The 19,323-nt window shown below is 51.2% G+C and overlaps 2 protein-coding genes across 2 annotated transcripts; one reads left to right on the top strand and one right to left on the bottom strand.

The window, feature by feature from the left end:
• Positions 1-471: 471 nt before the first annotated feature.
• GPN2 (GPN-loop GTPase 2) lies at positions 472-7,487 on the top strand. Its single transcript, XM_090058235.1, has 5 exons — positions 472-1,027; positions 3,178-3,334; positions 3,537-3,697; positions 6,060-6,190; positions 6,798-7,487. The coding sequence occupies exons 1-5, from the start codon at positions 623-625 to the stop codon at positions 6,868-6,870; spliced, it is 927 nt and encodes a 308-aa protein (XP_089914361.1). The 5' UTR covers positions 472-622; the 3' UTR covers positions 6,871-7,487.
• Positions 7,488-11,649: 4,162 nt separating this feature from the next.
• On the bottom strand, positions 11,650-18,910 carry LOC149859284 (T-box transcription factor T-A-like). The gene is made up of 8 exons (XM_090057376.1): positions 18,686-18,910; positions 16,656-16,920; positions 16,087-16,221; positions 14,584-14,645; positions 14,180-14,241; positions 13,328-13,507; positions 12,967-13,081; positions 11,650-11,899 (listed from the first exon to the last, which is right to left on the bottom strand). Exons 1-8 carry the CDS (start codon positions 18,868-18,870, stop codon positions 11,650-11,652), a joined length of 1,254 nt encoding a protein of 417 aa, XP_089913502.1. The 5' UTR covers positions 18,871-18,910.
• Positions 18,911-19,323: the final 413 nt, after the last annotated feature.

Below are 19,323 nucleotides of genomic sequence, written 5' to 3' on the forward strand. Positions count from 1 at the left end.
GGCTTCTTCCTGGATGTGTGCACTGTGGCCAGAGGGGCTGGGGTGGAAGCAGATGTGAATGCGAGTACAGAGACGAAGCTTGTGCCCGTTCAGTCCCTGGGTCTACAGCGGGGTTAGGCCAGGCCAGGACACCCCTGCCTGGTGCTCGTCTTCGCCCTCTTCCGCGCTCCGGCCGCCAGGGGGCGCCAAAGCCCGCCCGCGCCTCGGCGGCTTATGGCTAGGCCTTCCCTTCACCAGCACTGGGGCGGCGCGGAACCTTCCTGCCCGCTTCCTCTCACCCGCCCGGACTCGCCAGACAGGTACACCTACCGGAAGTGTGGCCGGAACTCTTTTTCACTTGAATCCGCTAGGGACAGGTACACCCGGAAGTGTGGGCGGAACCTTCCTGCCTACTTCCTCTTGTTTGCCCGGACCTCCGAGGCGCGCACACCCACCGGAAGTGTGGCCGGAACCTTCCTGCCGGCTTCCCTTCGCCTGCCCGGACCCGCCCGGCGAGAACACCCACCGGAAGCGGCGCCGGGAGTGCGTGAGGGGTTTGCACTCGGGGCTGAGTGAGACGAGTCGGCGGGGTCTCAGTGCCCCTCAGCCCCTCGCCGGCCCCGGGCGCAGGGGATGCGCTGAAATGGCGCAGCCCAGCTTGGCCTTCGGGCAGGCCGTCATCGGGCCGCCGGGCTCGGGCAAGACCACGTACTGCGGGGCTATGCGGGAGCTGCTGGCCGCCCTGGGCCGCGCGGTGGCCGTGGTGAACCTGGACCCGGCCAATGACATGCTGCCCTACCCCTGCGCCGCTGACATCGGGGAGCTGGTGACGCTGCGCGATGTGATGGAGCACCTGAAGCTGGGTCCCAACGGTGGGCTCCTCTACTGCATGGAGTACCTGGAGGCTAATGCGGACTGGCTGCGGGACAAGCTGGCCCCGCTCCGGGGCTGCTACATCCTCTTTGACTGCCCCGGGCAGGTGGAGCTGTACACCCACCATGCCGCGCTGAGGAACATCTTTGGCCGGCTGGCTGCCTGGGGCTTCAGGGTACGCATGGCGGGTCTGGGGCAGCCCCCCGTGTGGCAAGTGGTGCCCCGGGGACTTTCCTTTGACGGGCGGCGTTCACGTCTCACCTTCTGCAAAGCAGTCGTGTGCCTTTGCGGAGGGTTTTGTACATGCATCAACAACCACTTGCTCAAGGCTACAAAGAAGTCAACAGTGGTGTAAAGAAACACCCCACTCAGTTCTCTCCTCCTAGCCATTTGCTTTACCCCCAGGCGCATGCACAGTTTACCTTGGTGACCATCGCGGCTTGGAGGAGGGAGGAGGGTTTTTATGCCAGACGAGTGTGGAGCCCCCAGCTTAAAAATTAAGCTGTTTTTTCTGAGGTTTGGAACCGGGATCTTGTTCAGGTGACACAAATGGGGTGGAAATTGCATGTTCGTCTTTATTCAGTACAAGTTGTGCATGCACAGGGAAATGCAGGTGCGAAGGTTCCAATAACAAAGCAAAGTTGCTAGTCTTGCATCTGATAAATTGGGTAAATGTGATATCACATTTACTCAGACCCTTGTCTAAGCTTGCGAGTTCAGAGAAGAGCCATGCGCATGATCAGCAGTCAGGAAAACAGACCTTATGCTGAGAGGCTGAGAGCTATGGGGCTCTTTAGCTTGGAAAAGCACAAGCTCAGGGGTGATCTGATGGCCACCTATAAATTTATTGGGGTGACTGCCAGTATTTGGGGGAATGTTTGTTCATCAGAGTGTGACCGTTCAACCTTGTCATCCCTTGGGGCAAACTCCTGCAAGACCGTTTCAGGCTGGACATAAGGAAGAATTTTTTTACTGTCCAAACACACAAGGTCTGGAACAGCCTGCCATTGGAGGTGGTTCAAGCACCTACATTGAACACCTTCAAGAGCAAACTGGATCCTATGACCCCAGCTGACTTCCTGCTCCTTGGGCAGGGGACTGGATTCAATGATCTTCGGAGGTCCTTTTCATCTATGAAATCTACCTGTGTCCTTAGATCAATGTGGCTGTAACTGCACCTCCGAAACTAGCTGGCTTTGCACGTGTCTAGTATTTGGGATTACTGGCTAGACCGCTAATGTACAACCACATGATGGAAGCAAGGAGGCAATGTTGAGCTTGTTACGGAGAAACTAGACACTTGCATTCTTGCATGTGCTTGAATAAACGCATTCCACTTTGCCTTTGTCTGGTGCTTTGTACTTTCCTTTTCATAGATTTCATAGACATTAGAGCTGGGACCTCGGAAGATCATCGAGTCCAGCTCCCGCCTAGTCCAACCCTGCCGTAGACCCAGGGAATCCATGCAAGAAATCTCTTTTGGGCAAAGAGGTGAAAAATCATAGCTTTAGCACTATAGACTTGCATAGCTGAGTTCTTGTGACTTTCTGAGTTGCATTTCTGAAGTGTTAAGCTTTGCTACCTCATAGATTAAGGAGAAGAAAACAAATGTGATACTACTGAGCTTCGTAATAGGGCGCTGCACATTAGAACAGTGATGACTGATGACGTAAAATCTGAAACAGAATTGTTAGCACGATGAATCAGGTTGGCTGTGACTGGATTTAGTAAGTGTTTTTCAAACTACATTAGGTGGTTGATTTTTAAAAAAATGAAGAGGCTGATAAAAAAAACCTAGAGGAGGTTGATTTAAAAATTGTTTTGTCACTGTGTTATTTGTGCATGAATTAATAGTTCTGTGGGGAAGGTGAAGAACTTTACCTAGGTCCCATACATCAAAAGTAGAGTTAACTCAGATCAGTTGTCAAAACCTCTGTTGGGGCAGAGGACAGACATTGGCAACTGCATCCATGGAAGAAGGAAGTCCAGAGCAAGTGAAAAGCGGGGTCTGGAGTACAAAAGCGCTTGCAAGTTTAACAGTCTCTTAGTAATCCTGGTGAAAACCTGGTATTTCTGTAATGCATCTCGTAGTCCATTACACAGGCCAGCAACCTATACAGCAGCCTCAGTTTGGTAGTCATAGTTTTACATACTTGTACATCCTCTTATCTAGGAAGGAGTTAACTGATAACTTTGGTATCTGATGATAACCCCAGAGTCTGGATTAATTTTCCTTTCTTTTGTATCCCAGTGCCCCTTCTCAAGCATCCCAAATTCTGGCAGGTCTCTGATCTTGCACTGTTTCTCCTTTGTTTCTGTTTGCAGCTGGCTGCAGTTCATTTGGTGGATTCTCATTACTGCACTGATCCTGGCAAGTTCATCTCTGTTCTTTGCACCTCTCTTTCCACCATGTTGCATGTGGAATTGCCTCATGTTAACATCCTTTCAAAGATGGACCTGATAGAGCAGTATGGCAAACTTGGTAAGAGCCCTTGAGAGGGGGCTGTGGGGGAGAGAGAAGGGGAGTTCTCTGGTGCTGATCCTTGGTAGAGATGTGCTCACTTCTCTATTGGGGTAGATGGGAATGATGTACAGGGAAAAGTTATAACAATTCCTTGGGTTCTGGTGAAATACACTGGCTTTTGTAGTTGAGTGGGCTCAGGGGTTCTGATTTCTCCTTGCAGCCTTCAACCTGGATTACTACACTGAGGTGCTGGACCTCTCTTACCTCGTAGACCATTTAGCTTCTGATCCCTTCTTCAAGAACTATCGTCGCCTCAATGAGAAGTTGGTGGAGGTGATTGAGGACTACAGCTTGGTCTCCTTTGTTCCGCTCAATGTCCAGGTAATTCAGCCTAGGGGATGGATTGCAAATGAAGGGAAGTATTTTACTGGAGCTGCCCAGCTCATCAGCTTCCTAGGTCAGTACTGTGGCCTGGCTCTCTACTAAAAGAAAACCCCTTGGGTTTCTGTGCACATTGTGTTACAGTGACACTGTAGCTATGCTGGTCCAGGGATTATATGAGAGGCAAGAATTTCTTACAGTGATATCTTTTATTGGACCAACTGCATGGTTGGGATAGAGTAAGAGAAGCTTTCAAATGCAAGACATTCTTCATCAGGTCATGCTTTGCATTCAAAAGTTTGTCTAACTTTATCGCAACATACAGTTGGTCCAATAAAGGATATTGCCTAAAAACACGTCTTCATTCTAGCTTTTTTTCCCCAAATCTTGACTGTATCAGGCAGAACTTGTTCCTGGTGTCTCCTCTGTCACACCAGATTCACAAGTTTTATTTCTACAGCATTGAAGAACAATACTTGTGTTGACATACATGCATATGGGCAATGCAGATAGATTTTAGATCCACATGTACTTAATTCCTTCAGTAACAGCCTAAGGCACTGGACAGGGTGCCAGTGAAACTCTGGTGACACTAAACTAGACGGAATTGCAATTGCCAGTCAGGACAAAGAAATGCCAGAGAGAGTAAGGCAGATGGCAGAGAAAAATATTAAGGAAAATGCACAGAGTATTGGAAGGGATTTGGAGAATCCAAAACATAAAGATCCTGAATGAGAAGGCAAAAGCTGAGGTGCTGCAACCCTGAAAGCCCTAGTGCAGTTCTGAAAGCAGCAGGGCTGAGAACAGAGGGCAGATCAGACACGTTTGTAAATGATGTACAGCAGTATGCAGAGCAGGAGGAAAACACAGCTTAAAGCCCCTGGAGCAGGGAACTAGGAGTTCCTTTCCCTACAACTCTTCAGTGGCTGTTTCTAGAATCCAACCAACATTTCCAAGACCATTTTACTTGAAACATGCAGATGAACCAGGGGGCTTAGAGAGGAAAGCAACAAAGCCAGTTAGGAGACTGGAGGAAGAGCATTCCCAGGATGGACTAAAAGAAGTGCTAATATACTGGTTTGCTAACAGAGGAGGATATGTCTTCAAATATATGGAGGAGGCGAGAGGGAGAGAGCTTGATGCAGAAAGTCACGTTCAGAGCTCTGTACAGGAATTCATGTCAGTCCTAACACGACACGGGGGTTGCTGCATAAGCATCGCTGTTGCTATCTTATGGACAGATTGGGAAACTGAAGTGCAGAGAGATGGATCCAACTCTTGTTCAAGTCAGCGGAAAGGCTGCCAGCAATGTGTTTGGGCCTGGAGAGCCAAAGTAAATTGCTCAAGGCTGCCCAGGGAGTTAGTGGCAAAGCCCTGATGACCAATGGGGACTTCCTGCTCCTCCAGCCTTTGTTCACCCCTTCAAACTGTACTGCTGGACAGGAAGACCCTTGGCTAGGGGCTGGCGGGGGCCATTGGGTCCTGCCAGCAATTGTGACAGAATCTCCTTGCATGGGCTTTTGAAACCAACCCAGGCAAATCCCTAATTAAAGGGGATGGCTCTGCCATGGAAGGAGCGGATACAGCAGGGCCTTGAAGAACTAGGGATTCTCATTTCAGGTGTTTTGCAAATATTTCTCATGCATACTCCACGATAGAGTTCAGCACAGGTGTCACTTGCTGCACTGTCCAGCTTCACCATCATGGCAAAGAAGCTGAGAGAGATTGGCACAGGGAGCTGCCCTCACTTTTATATCTTTGTCCTGTTCAGGAAAGTGATGACTTCAGTTTGTTAAACTCAAGCTGCCGCACGGAGCCTCTAACCATAAAGCCGAGGCTGCAGGTTTGTGTAGGCTGAGGCCTCCCAAACATTGGCCAGATCGGTCAGTCAGGCGGCCAGCCCTCTGGGGCAAGAATCCATCACTGAATATGATGGGTGAAACACGTGCAGATTCTGTTAAAGTCACAATGGCATTCCAGCTGCTGTTTGTGGAGCCGGTAGCCAAAGGCTTTTCCTGGGTTTTAAGCCCTTGCATTCTCTTCCAGATGGGGAAAAATGCATAAAATAGCTGTTACAGTTTCCTCTCAAATGCCCCTGAGTCTCCTCTTCCTGTCTTACGGGGTGCTGACGTGTCATCAGCAAGTCGCTTGCCTGTGGATTGCTGTGAGGTTTTTGATCTCCCCTGCCTTGGCTTGGCATGTTCCCCTAGGGCTGCATCCACCTTCCCTAGCTCAGGCCCGACTCTACGTTGCAGAACATTGTATCATGCGCAGATCATCAGTCTGGTTTTGAGCATGCTCCTCTAGACCTGCTGCATATCCACCCTGCCCCCACTGTGTGTCACTGTTTCCTTCCTTACAGGATAAGGCAAGTATGCGACGGGTTATGCAGGCCGTGGACAAAGCCAATGGCTACTCCTTTGGAGACTCGGAACATAGAAGCCTTGAAGCCCTGATGTCTGCTGCAGTGGGAGCCGATTTCCACTTCACATCGTATCCTTTCCACTGTTCCTTTCTCCTGCATGGAGGCTTAAACTCTGATTTGTGGCTCTGGGGATTTGAAGTAGTCCTTTCTTGTTGAGGCCACAGGTTTGACTTCAGTCCAAGTCCCTAGTTCTGTTACCTGTCAAGTTATGCTATGCATGCAGTGATCTGAGAGGTAGTTTAGCTGTTAGTTTGAAGTCAGGCAGAAGGCAGCACAGAGTGGCACCTTAGAAACTAGTTCAGAACAGTGCTGAGTTGTGAGGGCTCAGCCCAGGACCTAGTGGACAGGAATGCGCATGAAATCTGCCATGATCCCATTTGGCTCTCTGATGTCCTGCATGTGGAGAGCTCTGCCTGCTTTTTTCTAATTCAGACTCCCTAGAACATATCCTTCCTATTTTGCCCAAACTATGTAGTTAGTTGGTTTGGACCTTTATTTTTCTTTTCTTTTTTTTGGATTAGCCAGAGCTATGAACTCCTCGGCCATTGTATCCTCTCACCAGTGCTGTTAGCTCCTGTGGCAGTTGTCAGACTGATGTTAGTGCTCCCGTCTCAAGGGTTTCCTGAGCCTCAGCCCCTCTTACTGCCTTATTTTCCTTGACTCCAGGGTAACCAGCACTCTTGCTGTGCAGGAGAAGTATGTGCAGCCTCAAGAGAAAACTGTGGAAGAAGAAGCAATGGCAATATAATGCTCTTGCATCTGTTCTGTAGCTTATGGGAAGGGAGCTTCTCCAACATCGTAACACATCTCCCGTTTTCCCATCAAGAGCAGGTGAAGCCCTCTGTATGGCTGACACAGACCTGGTAGCTGCTGAGTAGTAGTTTGGCTCTTCAGTTTCCTCGTCACAAAGGTGCAGCACAAGCTGGGTGTTTTTGGCTGTGAGACCAGGAGCCTCCACAGCTTCAGGGCAAGACAAATTTTAAGAGCTTCTTTCAGGAGCAAGAGACTTAAGCCAATGCAGGCCTTTGCCGGGTGAAGAAGAGAAGAGACCTAGGAGAACACAGATGTGGAATGTCTCCTCTGTCACGCCAGGAACAAGTCCAAAAGGAGGATTTGCTGTAGCAAATGGAGCTGCTGCTTGTGGCACCGCTTCACTGTTTGCTGAACAGGTCACCTGGGTTCTTGCAGGTTGGGAGTGTTGCTGTCTCTTCATCCCTGCTTGCACAGGGCAGAGAGCTTTATTTATGGTCAACTCTTTAATAAAAGCACTTCCCTGCCTCTTCGTTTCCCCCTGGGTTTGCTAGTTGGCTATAACTTGCTCTGAAACAGAGAAAATAAAGTGCAGAAATGCTGCAAAGCATGGAGGATGCAGATCCATGATTGAGACCTTTTCGCCAGCTGCTAAGTGTTTCTGTAGATAACCCGTTTATTGCACCACTTCCAGGAGAGCATAGAAGGAAACCAGGGTGTATAAGGTGGGATGAGGGGAAAGCAGATCACTTGCTGCACTGTCTGTGCCAGTCAGCGGGTCCTGTCTCCTTGCTCTACATGATTGAGGCTGTCAGGGTCCCATTGGGAGCTTTGCACAGAACATATCGGAGGCTTATAGGCTTGTGAGTGGGGAAGAACCTGTGCGAGTCCACACATGAATGCAATTCCTCAACCACAGCAGTTATATCTTTCCAAATCTCTGTCATAACCTCTTTCTATTTCTGGGTTTGCTCTTTACAATGGGTTCTCACCTAATACGCTGCATCTCCCCTGAAGCAGGCTGTTTAAGCTGGTGATAACCAATTGGCCTGTTCAAAGTAGTTTACCAGTAGAGTGATCCTAAGGCCACCCCTGGGACAACTTGAGTTGAGACCTCTGGGAGAGCCTGGAGTTGAACTCAGACTGGCAGCCAGCTGTGTTTGTTTTTGTGGCTATTCCAGCCTGGCCTAATTCTCTCCCATGAGCCAGGCTTTGCAGAGAACACATCTTCTCTTTTGCAAGGAGGACCTGGTTTAGGAGGCCAGTGAATGTTTTCTTTTTTTACAGTTTCATAACACTGCACACATGGTGAAACAGACATTGAAAATGCCGGAGTTTCAGCAGCCAAGCAGTTCTCATAGGTGCAAGGTCTTGGCTTGCAGTCCTGTGTTCAGACCATGGATCTCCCAGCTCTTCCTGACTGAAATCTTGCATAGTTGCTTGTGGAGCAGAATTTAGCAGGTTTCCCTTGCTTCCCCCCAATCTTTGCCCCCAACAAACTCAGCAAAGGAAGCTTAGACTAACACCTGGTAGTGAAAATGGATCTGGAGGCGGCTGTTACTTGCTAAAGAGTGAGATCTGTCTGACAGAGAATCAACTAGGCCTTCCTGCCTTGTGGCTGAGGCTCAGAAAGCACCTGAGCTGGAATATTTATGGGGAGGGAGGCATCAATGCCCCCATGCCCACACATAGCTAAGCATCCATAGATAGCCTTATAGCCTGTGACATGAAGTTTAGCATTTGAAACCCAAACGGTCTGCCCCATAAGAGAGAGCTTTTCAGAAGCTTTTCAGAAAAGTAGGTCTTGCCCTGGTGTGTTTGCTTATAATGCCCATTCCTCAAGCTGTTGTGCACTGGGCGGTAGGACAGCTGTCTGCCCCAGAGCTGGCTGCATTTCAGCAATGTCTTATGTGTATGCTCTGAAGAATACCTACTTGTAATTAAGACAGAAACTCCATCTTTTTCTCATCCTACGTCTGTGGTTCATGGGGTAGATAAACTTACGTGCTCTGCTGTGAACTAGAGCTAGTGTAAAATGGAAACAGGTTGACTTTGAGATATTTGACAGTTTAAATGGGTATTACTTGATCAAATGTGAATAACCAAAGAACTATAGCTACATGTTTATTGCTGCTTGGTGTTTTTAAATACCCAGGGCAGCAGTCTTTTCTTTAATATGCCCCCTATCCAACCCGGGAGAAATGCAGGGTTCAAAGAATCATTGTAAAAGAACAAGGCCTGTGTCCCTGCTCTAAAATGTTCTCAGGAAGCCACGTGACTGGTTACCGCTGCCTACCCCCTCAGGATACTCTGTGTTATTTCCTTTCTAACTTCTCGTTTTCTTTCTGTCTAAGCAGCAGAAGTTGGTCTTCCTGCTATCTCATCATCAATAAGTTGAGTGTGGTGTAGAAAGTCTGTCCCAGCACATGGAGGGTTTAGGACCCAGGGACATGAATGTGAGTGGAGAGAATGTGGCCAGAGAGAAGCAATGTCTCACTTGGGTATTGGAATTTTCTCATTAGGTCAACCCCGAGATCACAGAGGGCGAAGACTCCAGCTGTGCAATCATCAGTGCTATATACGACAACAGCCCCCATCAAGAGCAGTAAGAGATGGCTCCAGTTCGTGAGCTAGGTGAGTCAGGCAGGGAGTGTGCTGCAATTACATTGTTCCACTGTTATAGCTGCCTAGTTACAGCTGTTGTTGCTGACATCAGGACTGGCCCGCCGAAATGGGGTGATCGTGCTGGTAAAAAGCCAATGGGGGCATGCCACTGTTGACAGACATCTCTTGGTGCGAGCTTGGCCTCCTGAGCCCTTGGTCTGCAGTGTACACGCAAAGCCCAAATTACTGGGCAACAAATGCAATGTTGGTGAGGACACAAAATGGCACCCAGCATGTATGAACAGAGCAAGAGCGACTGACTCCCTTCCTGTCTCTGTCCTCTGGGAATAGAGTCCAAAAAATTGTGGGGTTGGGAAAGTCATGGCAGTAGGTGGGCAAGGGGTGTTTGTGGGCTACCCGCATCATACAGCTGATGCTTCCCGGTCACAGGACAGGGTTCTCTTCAAAGCACGTCTCTAGTTAGACAAGGCCTGGTGGGGGGTAAAAGACCGTAATGGTTTGATATAATCTACAAGCTGTGATGCCTCCAAAAGTGCTGCTGGGTGTCTGCCAAGCCCCTGCCTTCCCGGCTGCATGTACTGACGGCGGCAAATTCCTATGCGTCCACCCCCTCCTGAACCTCCTTTTGCACATACCCCTGAGTTCGATGTTTGTCGACAAAGGAGCCACACTGGCCTTCTGCGGACACCCACGTGTGAAATAGCTGCGCTCCTGGAACTCGGCCTTGTTCCTGCTTCCCTGGATCATTTTAAGTCATGCCCCTAAAATGGAGCCATGAATTTTTAGCAGAAAGCTGCTGCAGCAAGCTCACAGCCTTGAAATGTCCCTTGGAACAGAAGGGGGCCCCAGCTGGGACATTTATTTGTTTTGTAGGCAAGGATCAAATGTGGTGGATTGAAGTCTATTTGATGAATAAGATCTCATGGAAAGTAAAGCATGAGCTCGCTCTCTTCCTCTTTAGGGGCATGCTAAATTTGACCTGCTTTCAGGTCGGGGAATAGTGCTCCCTGCTGTTAATGAGTCTATTTGGTCATTCTCTGCCTAATTGTGGCTTTGATTCTGGGACAAGTGGGAGGGAAAAGACTGTGAAGAAAATAGAAACCCAGAATCACACTAGTTAGTAGCTGGAAAACTTTCCTGGAGCTCGTGATCTTCCCAACAAGAGCGGGCTGTAGTCCCTGAACAGGTAACACAGTTTATTTCAGGGCATCCCAATAGGTTTTGTTGGTTGCTGTTCTCCTTTCCCAGCGGTTATCTGGGAAGGATTGGGATAATACGAGGAGTTTTGGGAGTGGACGTAGGATCTGGTCCCCAACCAGGTCACCTGCTAGAATCCAGAGGAGGTCCTCTAGGCCAGGGCCTGATGGCTTGTTACAGGTATGGATGAGGGCCTGTGCTACAATCTGAAGTGATTTGCTGAACCTCAAAGGCTTGGTATGCAGTGGGCTGCTTAGTTTAGAAGAAACTGGGGCTTGGTACCAGTTCCCATAAGGAAGGAGAAGGAGTGCGAGGCTGATGATAAACCCCCTATGGCCAAAAGATTGCACCTCAGGCTTCCTTTTGCTTCCCATGCAGAAGCTCTAAGAAGATTTCAATCTGGAGCAAAAGAAGAGCAGGAGCTTGTTTTCAAAAAAGGTTTATTTACAAGCAAAGTCATACACAGATAATACACAGAGCTTGGCGGGGCCCCGGGCTGTGCATGCTTATATGTTCTACCCCTTGGTGGGTCTCTTGCTTGCATGAGATGACATGCTGCCTGGATGGATTGTGATCTTCTGGAGTCTTGAGTGGTAGGAAAGAACATTCAGTTGTTCAGATATCTTTCAAGGCAGCCAAGATACATTTGTTGTCTTGGGTTTCCAAACTAGAGGGAAAACAGATTCTCTCCTAGAAAGCCATCTCCTGGTTCTGTTGAGTGCAGAGTGCCACCTGAGTCATCCTTCAGTCACTCAGGAGGCTTTGTAGACTTCCATTTCGTGCCATGGCTGCTAAAGAGCAGTGAAATTGGAGAAGCGTTCTCTTCTGGCAGAACGTTGCTCTCGGCACCAGTCTGAGAGACTCAGCGTTGCCTTGCGGGGGATTGAGCTCAGATGCCCCTTGCGTTGCCCTCTGCCTATTATCCTTTAAGAGGACAGGAGCCATCTTCTCAGCCTCAGTAACTTTGAGTGATGGTTGCCCATGTGGATGCCAGGCGAGCGATAGTAGAGTCATACTGACTATCACTTGCGGGTATCTCTGGCAGAAGAATATTGTCATAGACGGGGGAGGGCGAGGGGGCTGGGAGAGTAGGGGCCAAGCTGCTGTAAGAGACTGGAGAACCTCTCAAGAAGGGGGGGTTAGAGCTGGATTGGGGAGCAGGACTGATGGAGTTGCTGGTGAGGGGCCACAGGCTGGGATATTGGCTGAAAGGTGAAAACAAAGAAAGAATGAATAGTAAAAAATGAGGGCTGGGAGGGACCGCAGGAGGTCACATCTAGTCCACCCCCCTGCTCAAAGCAGGAGCAGCCCCAGCTAGACCACCCCAAACAAGGCTTTGTCTACCCAGGTTTTAAAACCCTCCAGAGACCCTTCTGGCCTTTAACACCCTGATTATGTTGCTCCCTGTCAGCTCTGTAGCTGATCCTTTCTCTCCTGGGCTTCCTTGCTCCAACACCCACTCAGTGAAGGAGTGAGAGGCTTCTGAGTACACTTTCCCTCATCTCTTATGTGCGCGGCAGGCTCAAGGGAGGGGGCCACAGCATGCAGGCTGGGCAGGACCCAGCTCTGTTGGAACCAGGTTATGAAGCCGGTCAGGAGCCATGTCTTAATCTTTATCCCAGGTGTCACCTGGGTTGGTTCTCTCCCCACAACACACCTTATTTCCAGTCCTTGGCAGGGGAGATTTGCAGTGAAGACTGGCCCCTTCAGGACAGGAGAGGTTGTGCTCAGACCTCACCTTCTGCCTTTCCCTATCTATGGAGTGGGAACGGAAGACCCCCTATGTCCTTAGCACAGGGTTGGAATTCAGTTTGCCATCTGCTTGACCTTATAGTGTTTAGCTCCTTCAGTGCTCATCTCCTTGCATAATGCTTCTTGTAGTCTGCACGGCTGCCCCCTCTGCCTGTTATACCCCTTGCTGGTCTGTTTTGGAGGCCCCTTCCACCTGGTGACAGCTGCCCACCAGCCCATACCTCTGTGTGTCTGCCATCTTCTTCCACAGCCATACCCCAGGGTTGCCAGAGCTCCTCTACTCTGAGTTGACTTGCTCCCTCAAACCCCAAACCTACAGAGAGGGCAATGTGCTGGTGCCTCGCTTATAAACCAGCCTCTGCTTGGAGCCAGTCCTAGTGGCCATAGCCTCTGGGATCAACTCCTTCAGAGAGACAGGCCACCGTGGACCCTTATCCATGCTTAGAGGCCTTGATTCTTCTAAATCAGGATAAAATCTCTGTCCCTCACTGTTGAAGACACCAGAGTGGCTTTTCCTTACCTTGTGGTAGAGGCAGCGGTGGGTAAGACCCCGGCAGAGCTGGAGAGACTCAGTCCTGACCAGCTGTCAGGGGCAGGCAGCATGGAGAGGCCAGCAGAGCTATCCACATAATTAGCTGGAGAGAAAGATAGATCCTTTATATGGAGAAGAAATCCTGATGTGCTGTAGCAGCAGTGACTTATGTGACCAGAATAGAGGGGTGGCCCCCTCCTCAGGAAGTCTGCCTGAGAGGTGGATGAGTGACACTAGGACAGGGCTGTGTGTTGTGTCCCCCCAGCCTTTACACTGGTGCAACTGTGTTGTATATCTGCACCAGGGCAGGGCAGGGGGCTGTTCCCATGCATGTGTGGGGTATTCTTACTTGGTGAGGCATTCCTCTGGCTGTAGGGACTTGGGTAGGGAGAGGGTCTGTGGCTCCGTAGGCTGGAGTACTGCTCGCAGTACGAGCTGGGGCTGGGTGAGAGGCCAGGACCCCCTGACAATGAAGTCTGGGCAGGAGAGGAGCAGAAGGGGCTGGTGCCTGGCAGGAACCAGCCCCCAACTGAGAAAGAAGAAAACAACAGTGTTAAGCCAGGACCCCTTCATCCACCAATAGTATCCCCACCAGAGACACCCTGGCAGGGCATGAATGCAGGGCAGAGACCTGGACTCCACTCAAGCAATGGCTGAAACACACAGATGTTGACCAAGGGACACATTTGCAGAAGAACCTAAAGCCCCTTCTCAAAGTGACATCAGCACTTAGCAGCCAAAGACCAAATTCTCCAAGGTGCCTAAGAGCCTGAGTCCCAATGATTCCCCTTTGGATTCACACCAGCTGTCATCGAGCTGCGTTCGGCAGTGCCATGTGTCCTGTCCCATACAGGCTGATGGTATTGACTTGACACCACTTTGAGCTTAGAGGCACGAAGCCAGGGACATGTGCTGAGCCAGCCTGACATAACTGAGAGCCAGTTTCCCATCCCATGGCTGGAGCTCTGGCCTGCTGTGCTTGGAGATCAGATCATACAGCTCAAAAGTGCAGATTCCCCACCTGAGGCAACTTCCAGTGCAGCACTGAGGGGCTAAGGAAACCCAGGGCCTGACTGGAAAGTATCATAAAGAGCCCCAAGCTATAGGGACCAGAGCTCCCTTGACTCCAGGGGAGAGGGGGTGGGACCTTTGCACACTCCCGCTGGGACACTAGATTTGAATCAGAAAGGAGACGGCTCACTCTGTGAATAGGCAGCCTGGGGAGATTCACTGCTGCTTTCGAGAACCTCTTTGGAGTTGCACCTAGGTGGAGAACACAGAATAGAAAGGCTTCAGTCAATAGCCAGCATCATGTGCTCAGCCATCATCTAAAGAGCATTGAGGCTTTGATAACCAGTGATCGCCCTGACTGACCTAAGCAGGAGCAGAGCAGATAGTGATGGGACCCCTGCTCTTTTACCCTAGGTCTACCAGCAAGGGTTTGGGGTGGCCTTGAGCAAATTTCCTCAGTGTCCCCTGCTGTAAGGAGCATACAAGGGGGTTGTCCGGTTTAATCCATCCCTATTTACCTGCAGATGAAAGGAGCTAGAAAAGGGCAAAGAGTGCCAGTGATTCAGGTGAAGCAGCCATCTACACAGCACTCACCTCTCCTTGGCATCCAGGAAGGCTTTGGCAAAGGGATTGTGTTTAATCTTCAAGGCAGTGATCTGAAACAGGAAGGCATTGGCAGGCTGGGTTCAACTACAAACTGCTGCCCACTCTTTACTCCTTTTCACACCTCTTTTTCAACCTCCCCCCCTTCCTTCCCCACACACGTACACACGCGCATGCACCCGCATGTGTTCTGCTCTTGGTTGGATTGGCATGAAACTGGAGGCAGCTCCATGGAAGTTTCTCTCGGGTGAGCACGGGGGAGCTGAACAGTTTGGCCCAGGGATTCTGCTCTCTCAGGTGGATCTGGCCAAGTGACTTCTCATGAATTCTTAAGCCCTTGTTTTTACCCTGTGGAAACCTGAGCTGAATGCTTCTAGCTTCCTCCCTCTTGGTTATTGCAGGGCAGCTCACGGCTCTGGCGCCAATGCTGCGATGTTTTATTTTGTATTAAGAAGTGCTTGTCTGGGGCCTTTTTTATTCAAAGGACTTCACCGACACTGGCTGGTACAGCTACTCAGCTCCTCTGCCCCCTCCCATGGGGCACATGCTTATTATCCTCCTTGTTTTGCAACGGGGAAGCTGAGGCCTGCAGAAGGGAGTGACTTGCCCCTGGTTTGAGAGCTGGGAGTGGCTCTCTCCGGGTTCCCACCCTGTGCTCTGCCCATCAGGCCATGCTGCCCCAGTGCCTGCTCCCAGGTGGAAGGGGCCTCCAAAACAGACCAGCAAGGGGTATAACATTCAGAAGAGAAGCAGCGAGGGAAGGGAGAGGGATGGACAGGATTTAGAGTGTCCTCGGGGAGCACTATGAAATTGCTGTGTTGTCACCTGGGCTTGATTGCAGTGCTGGCTTCCTATGGGCTTTGCTGTGACTGCAATGAACATAAAGGACTGAGCTGTCCAGCCTCTTCCAAGATCCTAGCAGTTGCCTTGGGGAGAGGTCCCAGTAGCAGAAGAGTTAACACCTCCTTTCCCAGCAGGGCCCAGGTGCTGAGACCGAGGGCTCTGGATTGCCCTCAGTGCAGACCCTGCTGCTGTGGCACTCGGTGACAAAGTTCCCACTGACCTGGGCAGCAGGAAGGGAATGAATGCGCAAGATTAATGCACCTCTTCCTGCTCCCAGGACCAGGCCTCAGCTCCAGACCAGCTGGGTATGTGGTTGCCGGAGTGGATTTACGAGATGCACCATAAAGAGCATTCCACCGGCAGTGCCGACTCTGTGACGTGCCCTGAGGAGAGCGGGAATCTCTGGAGACAAGTGAGAGGGGGAAGGGGACAGTGACAGGACTGAGTTGCGCTTGGAAGGTTTTAGAAGGTTTTGTCTGATCACATTTTACTTCTTCAACCCCTGTCCCCAAACACTGTGCTGCTAAACTGCCCCCACCTTCCACCTGAGAGGTGGCCACAGCAGAGTCTCAAGGAAAACAGTCCGTGAGTCTGCAAGGGCTCCTATCCCCACCACTGTGCCCTTCCCCAGCGCCCTCCAGTCTCCTTTACCTCCTCGTTCTGGTAGGCAGTGACGGCAATAAACTGAGTTTCCGGGAAGGAAAAGCTGCTGATTGTTTTCTGCGGCCTCCCAACCTTCACGATGTGGACACGGGGCTCGTACTTATGGAGGGAGTTCAGCATGATCTGAGAGACAGAACAGGCGCATTAAGCATTGCTCTGTGGGCCAGGCCTCGTCTGCTCGGGGCCTGATCTTTCAGTGCATGAGAGAAAGTGTGGATGCCCAGGCTGGAGATCTGCCCACCTCCTCCATCGTGCTGCAGGTGCACGGGGCTTGTGCCCTGACAGAGCACTTTGGACACAGCAGCGGGGGCTTTTGCTCTGTTGGTGTTCTCCAATCTGGGCATCAGGGAGCCCAAATTTCAGACAAACAGCATCTTTGGGCTGCTAACTTCCAGCTTGCCTGTTGCAGGACTGAGGCACTGGCTAATGCTCCGGCTACAGTAATGCTAATATTTTCATTTGGCAAGTGAAATAGGAACTAACTTCCTGCTTTGACCAACTGAGCTCTTCAGAGCTGTGCTCCGTCCCTCACCCCCAGGGCCCCTTGTCACAGTCACCTGCCCTCCTCCATTCATCTTGTTGGAGAGTTTGACTTTGCTGAAGGTGATGGCGGCTTTCATCCAGTGAGCCCCGAAGTTGGGGGATTGAGGGTGGATGTAGACACAACTTGGGCTTTGGGGCTCTGGCTTCCCGCCCGGGATCCACTCTCCATTTACGTATTTCCAGCGATTCCCATCTGCAGCCACAAAGTCCAGCAGGATCGAGTACATGGAGTTGGGGTCCAGGCCTGAGATGGTGACTTTCAGCACAGGAAACATTCTCCTGGGACGGGACGGGAGGAGGAGATGATCAGTCACCTGCTTCTCCTTTATTCACTTCCTCACTCCTCTCATCAGTCCCTAAACCATTTCAGTGGTTAAACCAGTGGTTCTTGCCTGCTGGCTCTCAGGGCAGCCCTGGTGCTGCAGACTCCCACTCCAGCCTGCTCCTGGGGTCTGGCACAGCTGCCTCCCACTCTCACATTCATGCATGTCCTGGGAGCGCAGCCTCTCCTTGTGATCCAGCAGAGAGGGGATAACACGGGTCAGGCCCATTTCACAGCCTGGGACAGGTGACCAGTGCTGTGCAGCCAGGCCCATCAAGCCATCCGGCAATCACTGTGGTGATTCCAGGAACCAGGAAGCAGCAATAAAGGTGGGGCCTTATTTTCATTTGAGCCTAATCAATCTAGCCCTTTGCTCCCACTTTTTTTCCTTTGCAACTGAGCAGACATGTCTGCCTCCAGAGGCGTAACAGAGGGGAAATGCCTAGAAACAACTTATCCTTCCCTTGTGCCCTCTACCTTCCATCACATCAAAATGATCAGATCTTCTTGTTTCCCTCAATCTTTCTCGAGGGTTGGGGGTGGCTCCCCTGTTTGGGAGCCCCAATTTCTCCCAGCCAGAGGCCTTTGTAACCACTCACAGCCACCAGCAGCCTCTCCTCTGCAGCATTTGCTGCACCTTTCCATCCCAGGAGAGCTTGTCCTCCATGCAGAGGGATGCCACAAAGACCCCACCTCACTAACCTCCCGCTTTGAGCACAGGCCCCACTTAGCTGAAGGGAAAATGAAGGACATGAGACAAAGGTCACCATGCTCCTCTGCTACCTCTCACTGTGTGTGTGATTGACAACCAAATCCAGCTGTCCTGAGCCATGCCAGAAACCCCACACCTTCCCGCGGGACACATCTGGAGGATGAGAGGGTTAGACAAACTCATGTCTAGGATGCTATACCCGGGGCTGATCCTGCCTCGAGCAGGGGTTGGAAGCGATGGACTCCTGAGGACGCTGCCAGCCCAATTTTCTCGGAGGACTTCTTGAAAAAACCCAGGTTTGCAGGCTAGAGGCCACAGCTTTTGAACCTGCCCCATCTCAGGGAGAGGTGATACAGGGCTTGCCCTCAGCACAGGGGAGTGGTATATTTTCCAAAGGACTAGGGGCCATATTCTGATCTGGAATACGTGGGTGCCCTTCAGCTAGAGCGCATGTAAGAGGTGGACATGGGCTGTCTCTAACTGTGTCTCTGCAGCACTCGGCACTGGAGAGATCTGGCCTCAGCTGGGTAATTTCCCCTGTCTAGAGCGATCCATCTGGGCCTGGTCTCTCCAGGGTGAAATTGTCCCATTCTGTTTCCCTCAGGACAACAAAGACTGTCTCGTGCACATGCATTGAGTCATCTCCATCCAATTCAAATGCAAGTCCTAACCAGAGGTAAATGCTCTGCTCTCCTGGACACTGTCTTCCTATCCTGGCTGCAAAAGAAGCACAATTCCTGTCAGGGAGAGAGAGAGGGGCAAATCAACTGTGGTTGTCAAGTAAGGTGCTTCCTGACCCCCAGAGCTGGAAGTCACATCACAAATTGTTCAGAGGCTTGACAGCCACCAAACCACCAGTGGCACCGTCCTGAAGACAGCGTGTGAACATTTAAAAGTAGGCCTCTGGGGCTTAGCTGCCGTGACAAGAGGCACCTTCTAGGTGCTTAAGGAGGGGGGGGAAGGTGGTAAAGGGGGAAGCTCAGAGGGGTCCAGAGAAGACTTTCACTCACCGGCCCGTCTTGGTCACGATCATCTCATTGGTGAGCTCCTTGAAGTTCGTCCACAGCTCCTTCTCCTCCAGCTCCACCTTGATCTCCCTTTCCAAGGCGTCCCCCTTCTCGCTGCCCACTTCCAGCCCACTCTCCACCGCGCTGAAGACGTGGTCCAGCTGCTGGTGGCTGGGAGCTGAGCTCATGGTGTCCGACGTCCCCGCAGCCCCGCTCCTCAAGTCTTACGCCCCAGCCCTTGAGCCCAGTGTTGGGAGCTGGGCCCCAGCCTTGCTTGTCAGGCATCAGGACTCATTAAGGAGCGGTTGGAGTCCCCCCTGGGATTTAAACCTCTTCTACAGCAAGCCTGGAGGCCCAGTTCCTTTCTCACTGGCTGGAAGCTTTAGCAGGTGCCCCTCCCTGCCTGGGCCAAGGTGGGTGAGGCAGGGATTGGGCAGCCTCGGGTGGGGGGAGCTACATGTGGGCCTGCAACTTCTCAGCTCCATGATGGAGGGGGAAATGCTTTGATGTCTGTGTGAAACTCAGTGGGAAACCCAAGCCACCTCCCAGCACTGGCAATAGGTTCATCCTCCCCACACAGGCCCCTCCTGGGGGGCAGGTGTGGGGCAGAGATTGCCCTGCCATTGACAGCTGATCACCTT

Source organism: Crocodylus siamensis, chromosome 7, assembly GCF_052110815.1.
Source record: "Crocodylus siamensis isolate JL-2025a chromosome 7, ASM5211081v1, whole genome shotgun sequence".
Taxonomy (NCBI): Eukaryota; Metazoa; Chordata; order Crocodylia; family Crocodylidae; genus Crocodylus; species Crocodylus siamensis.

What these genes read in the sequence shown, in the direction of transcription:
- LOC149859284 (XM_090057376.1), bottom strand. Translation starts at nt 18,870, where the DNA reads ATGAGCTCAGCTCCCAGCCACCAGCAGCTGGACCACGTCTTCAGCGCG. An exon ending in AGATGAATGGAGGAGGGCAG is followed by an intron (nt 16,222 to 16,655) that starts GTGACTGTGACA and finishes TCTGTCTCTCAG; the next exon opens with ATCATGCTGAACTCCCTCCA. An exon ending in ACCGCTGCCTCTACCACAAG is followed by an intron (nt 11,900 to 12,966) that starts GTAAGGAAAAGC and finishes TTCACCTTTCAG; the next exon opens with CCAATATCCCAGCCTGTGGC.
- GPN2 (XM_090058235.1), top strand. Translation starts at nt 623, where the DNA reads ATGGCGCAGCCCAGCTTGGCCTTCGGGCAGGCCGTCATCGGGCCGCCG. An exon ending in TGGCTGCCTGGGGCTTCAGG is followed by an intron (nt 1,028 to 3,177) that starts GTACGCATGGCG and finishes TTCTGTTTGCAG; the next exon opens with CTGGCTGCAGTTCATTTGGT. An exon ending in GCCGATTTCCACTTCACATC is followed by an intron (nt 6,191 to 6,797) that starts GTATCCTTTCCA and finishes CAGGGTAACCAG; the next exon opens with CACTCTTGCTGTGCAGGAGA.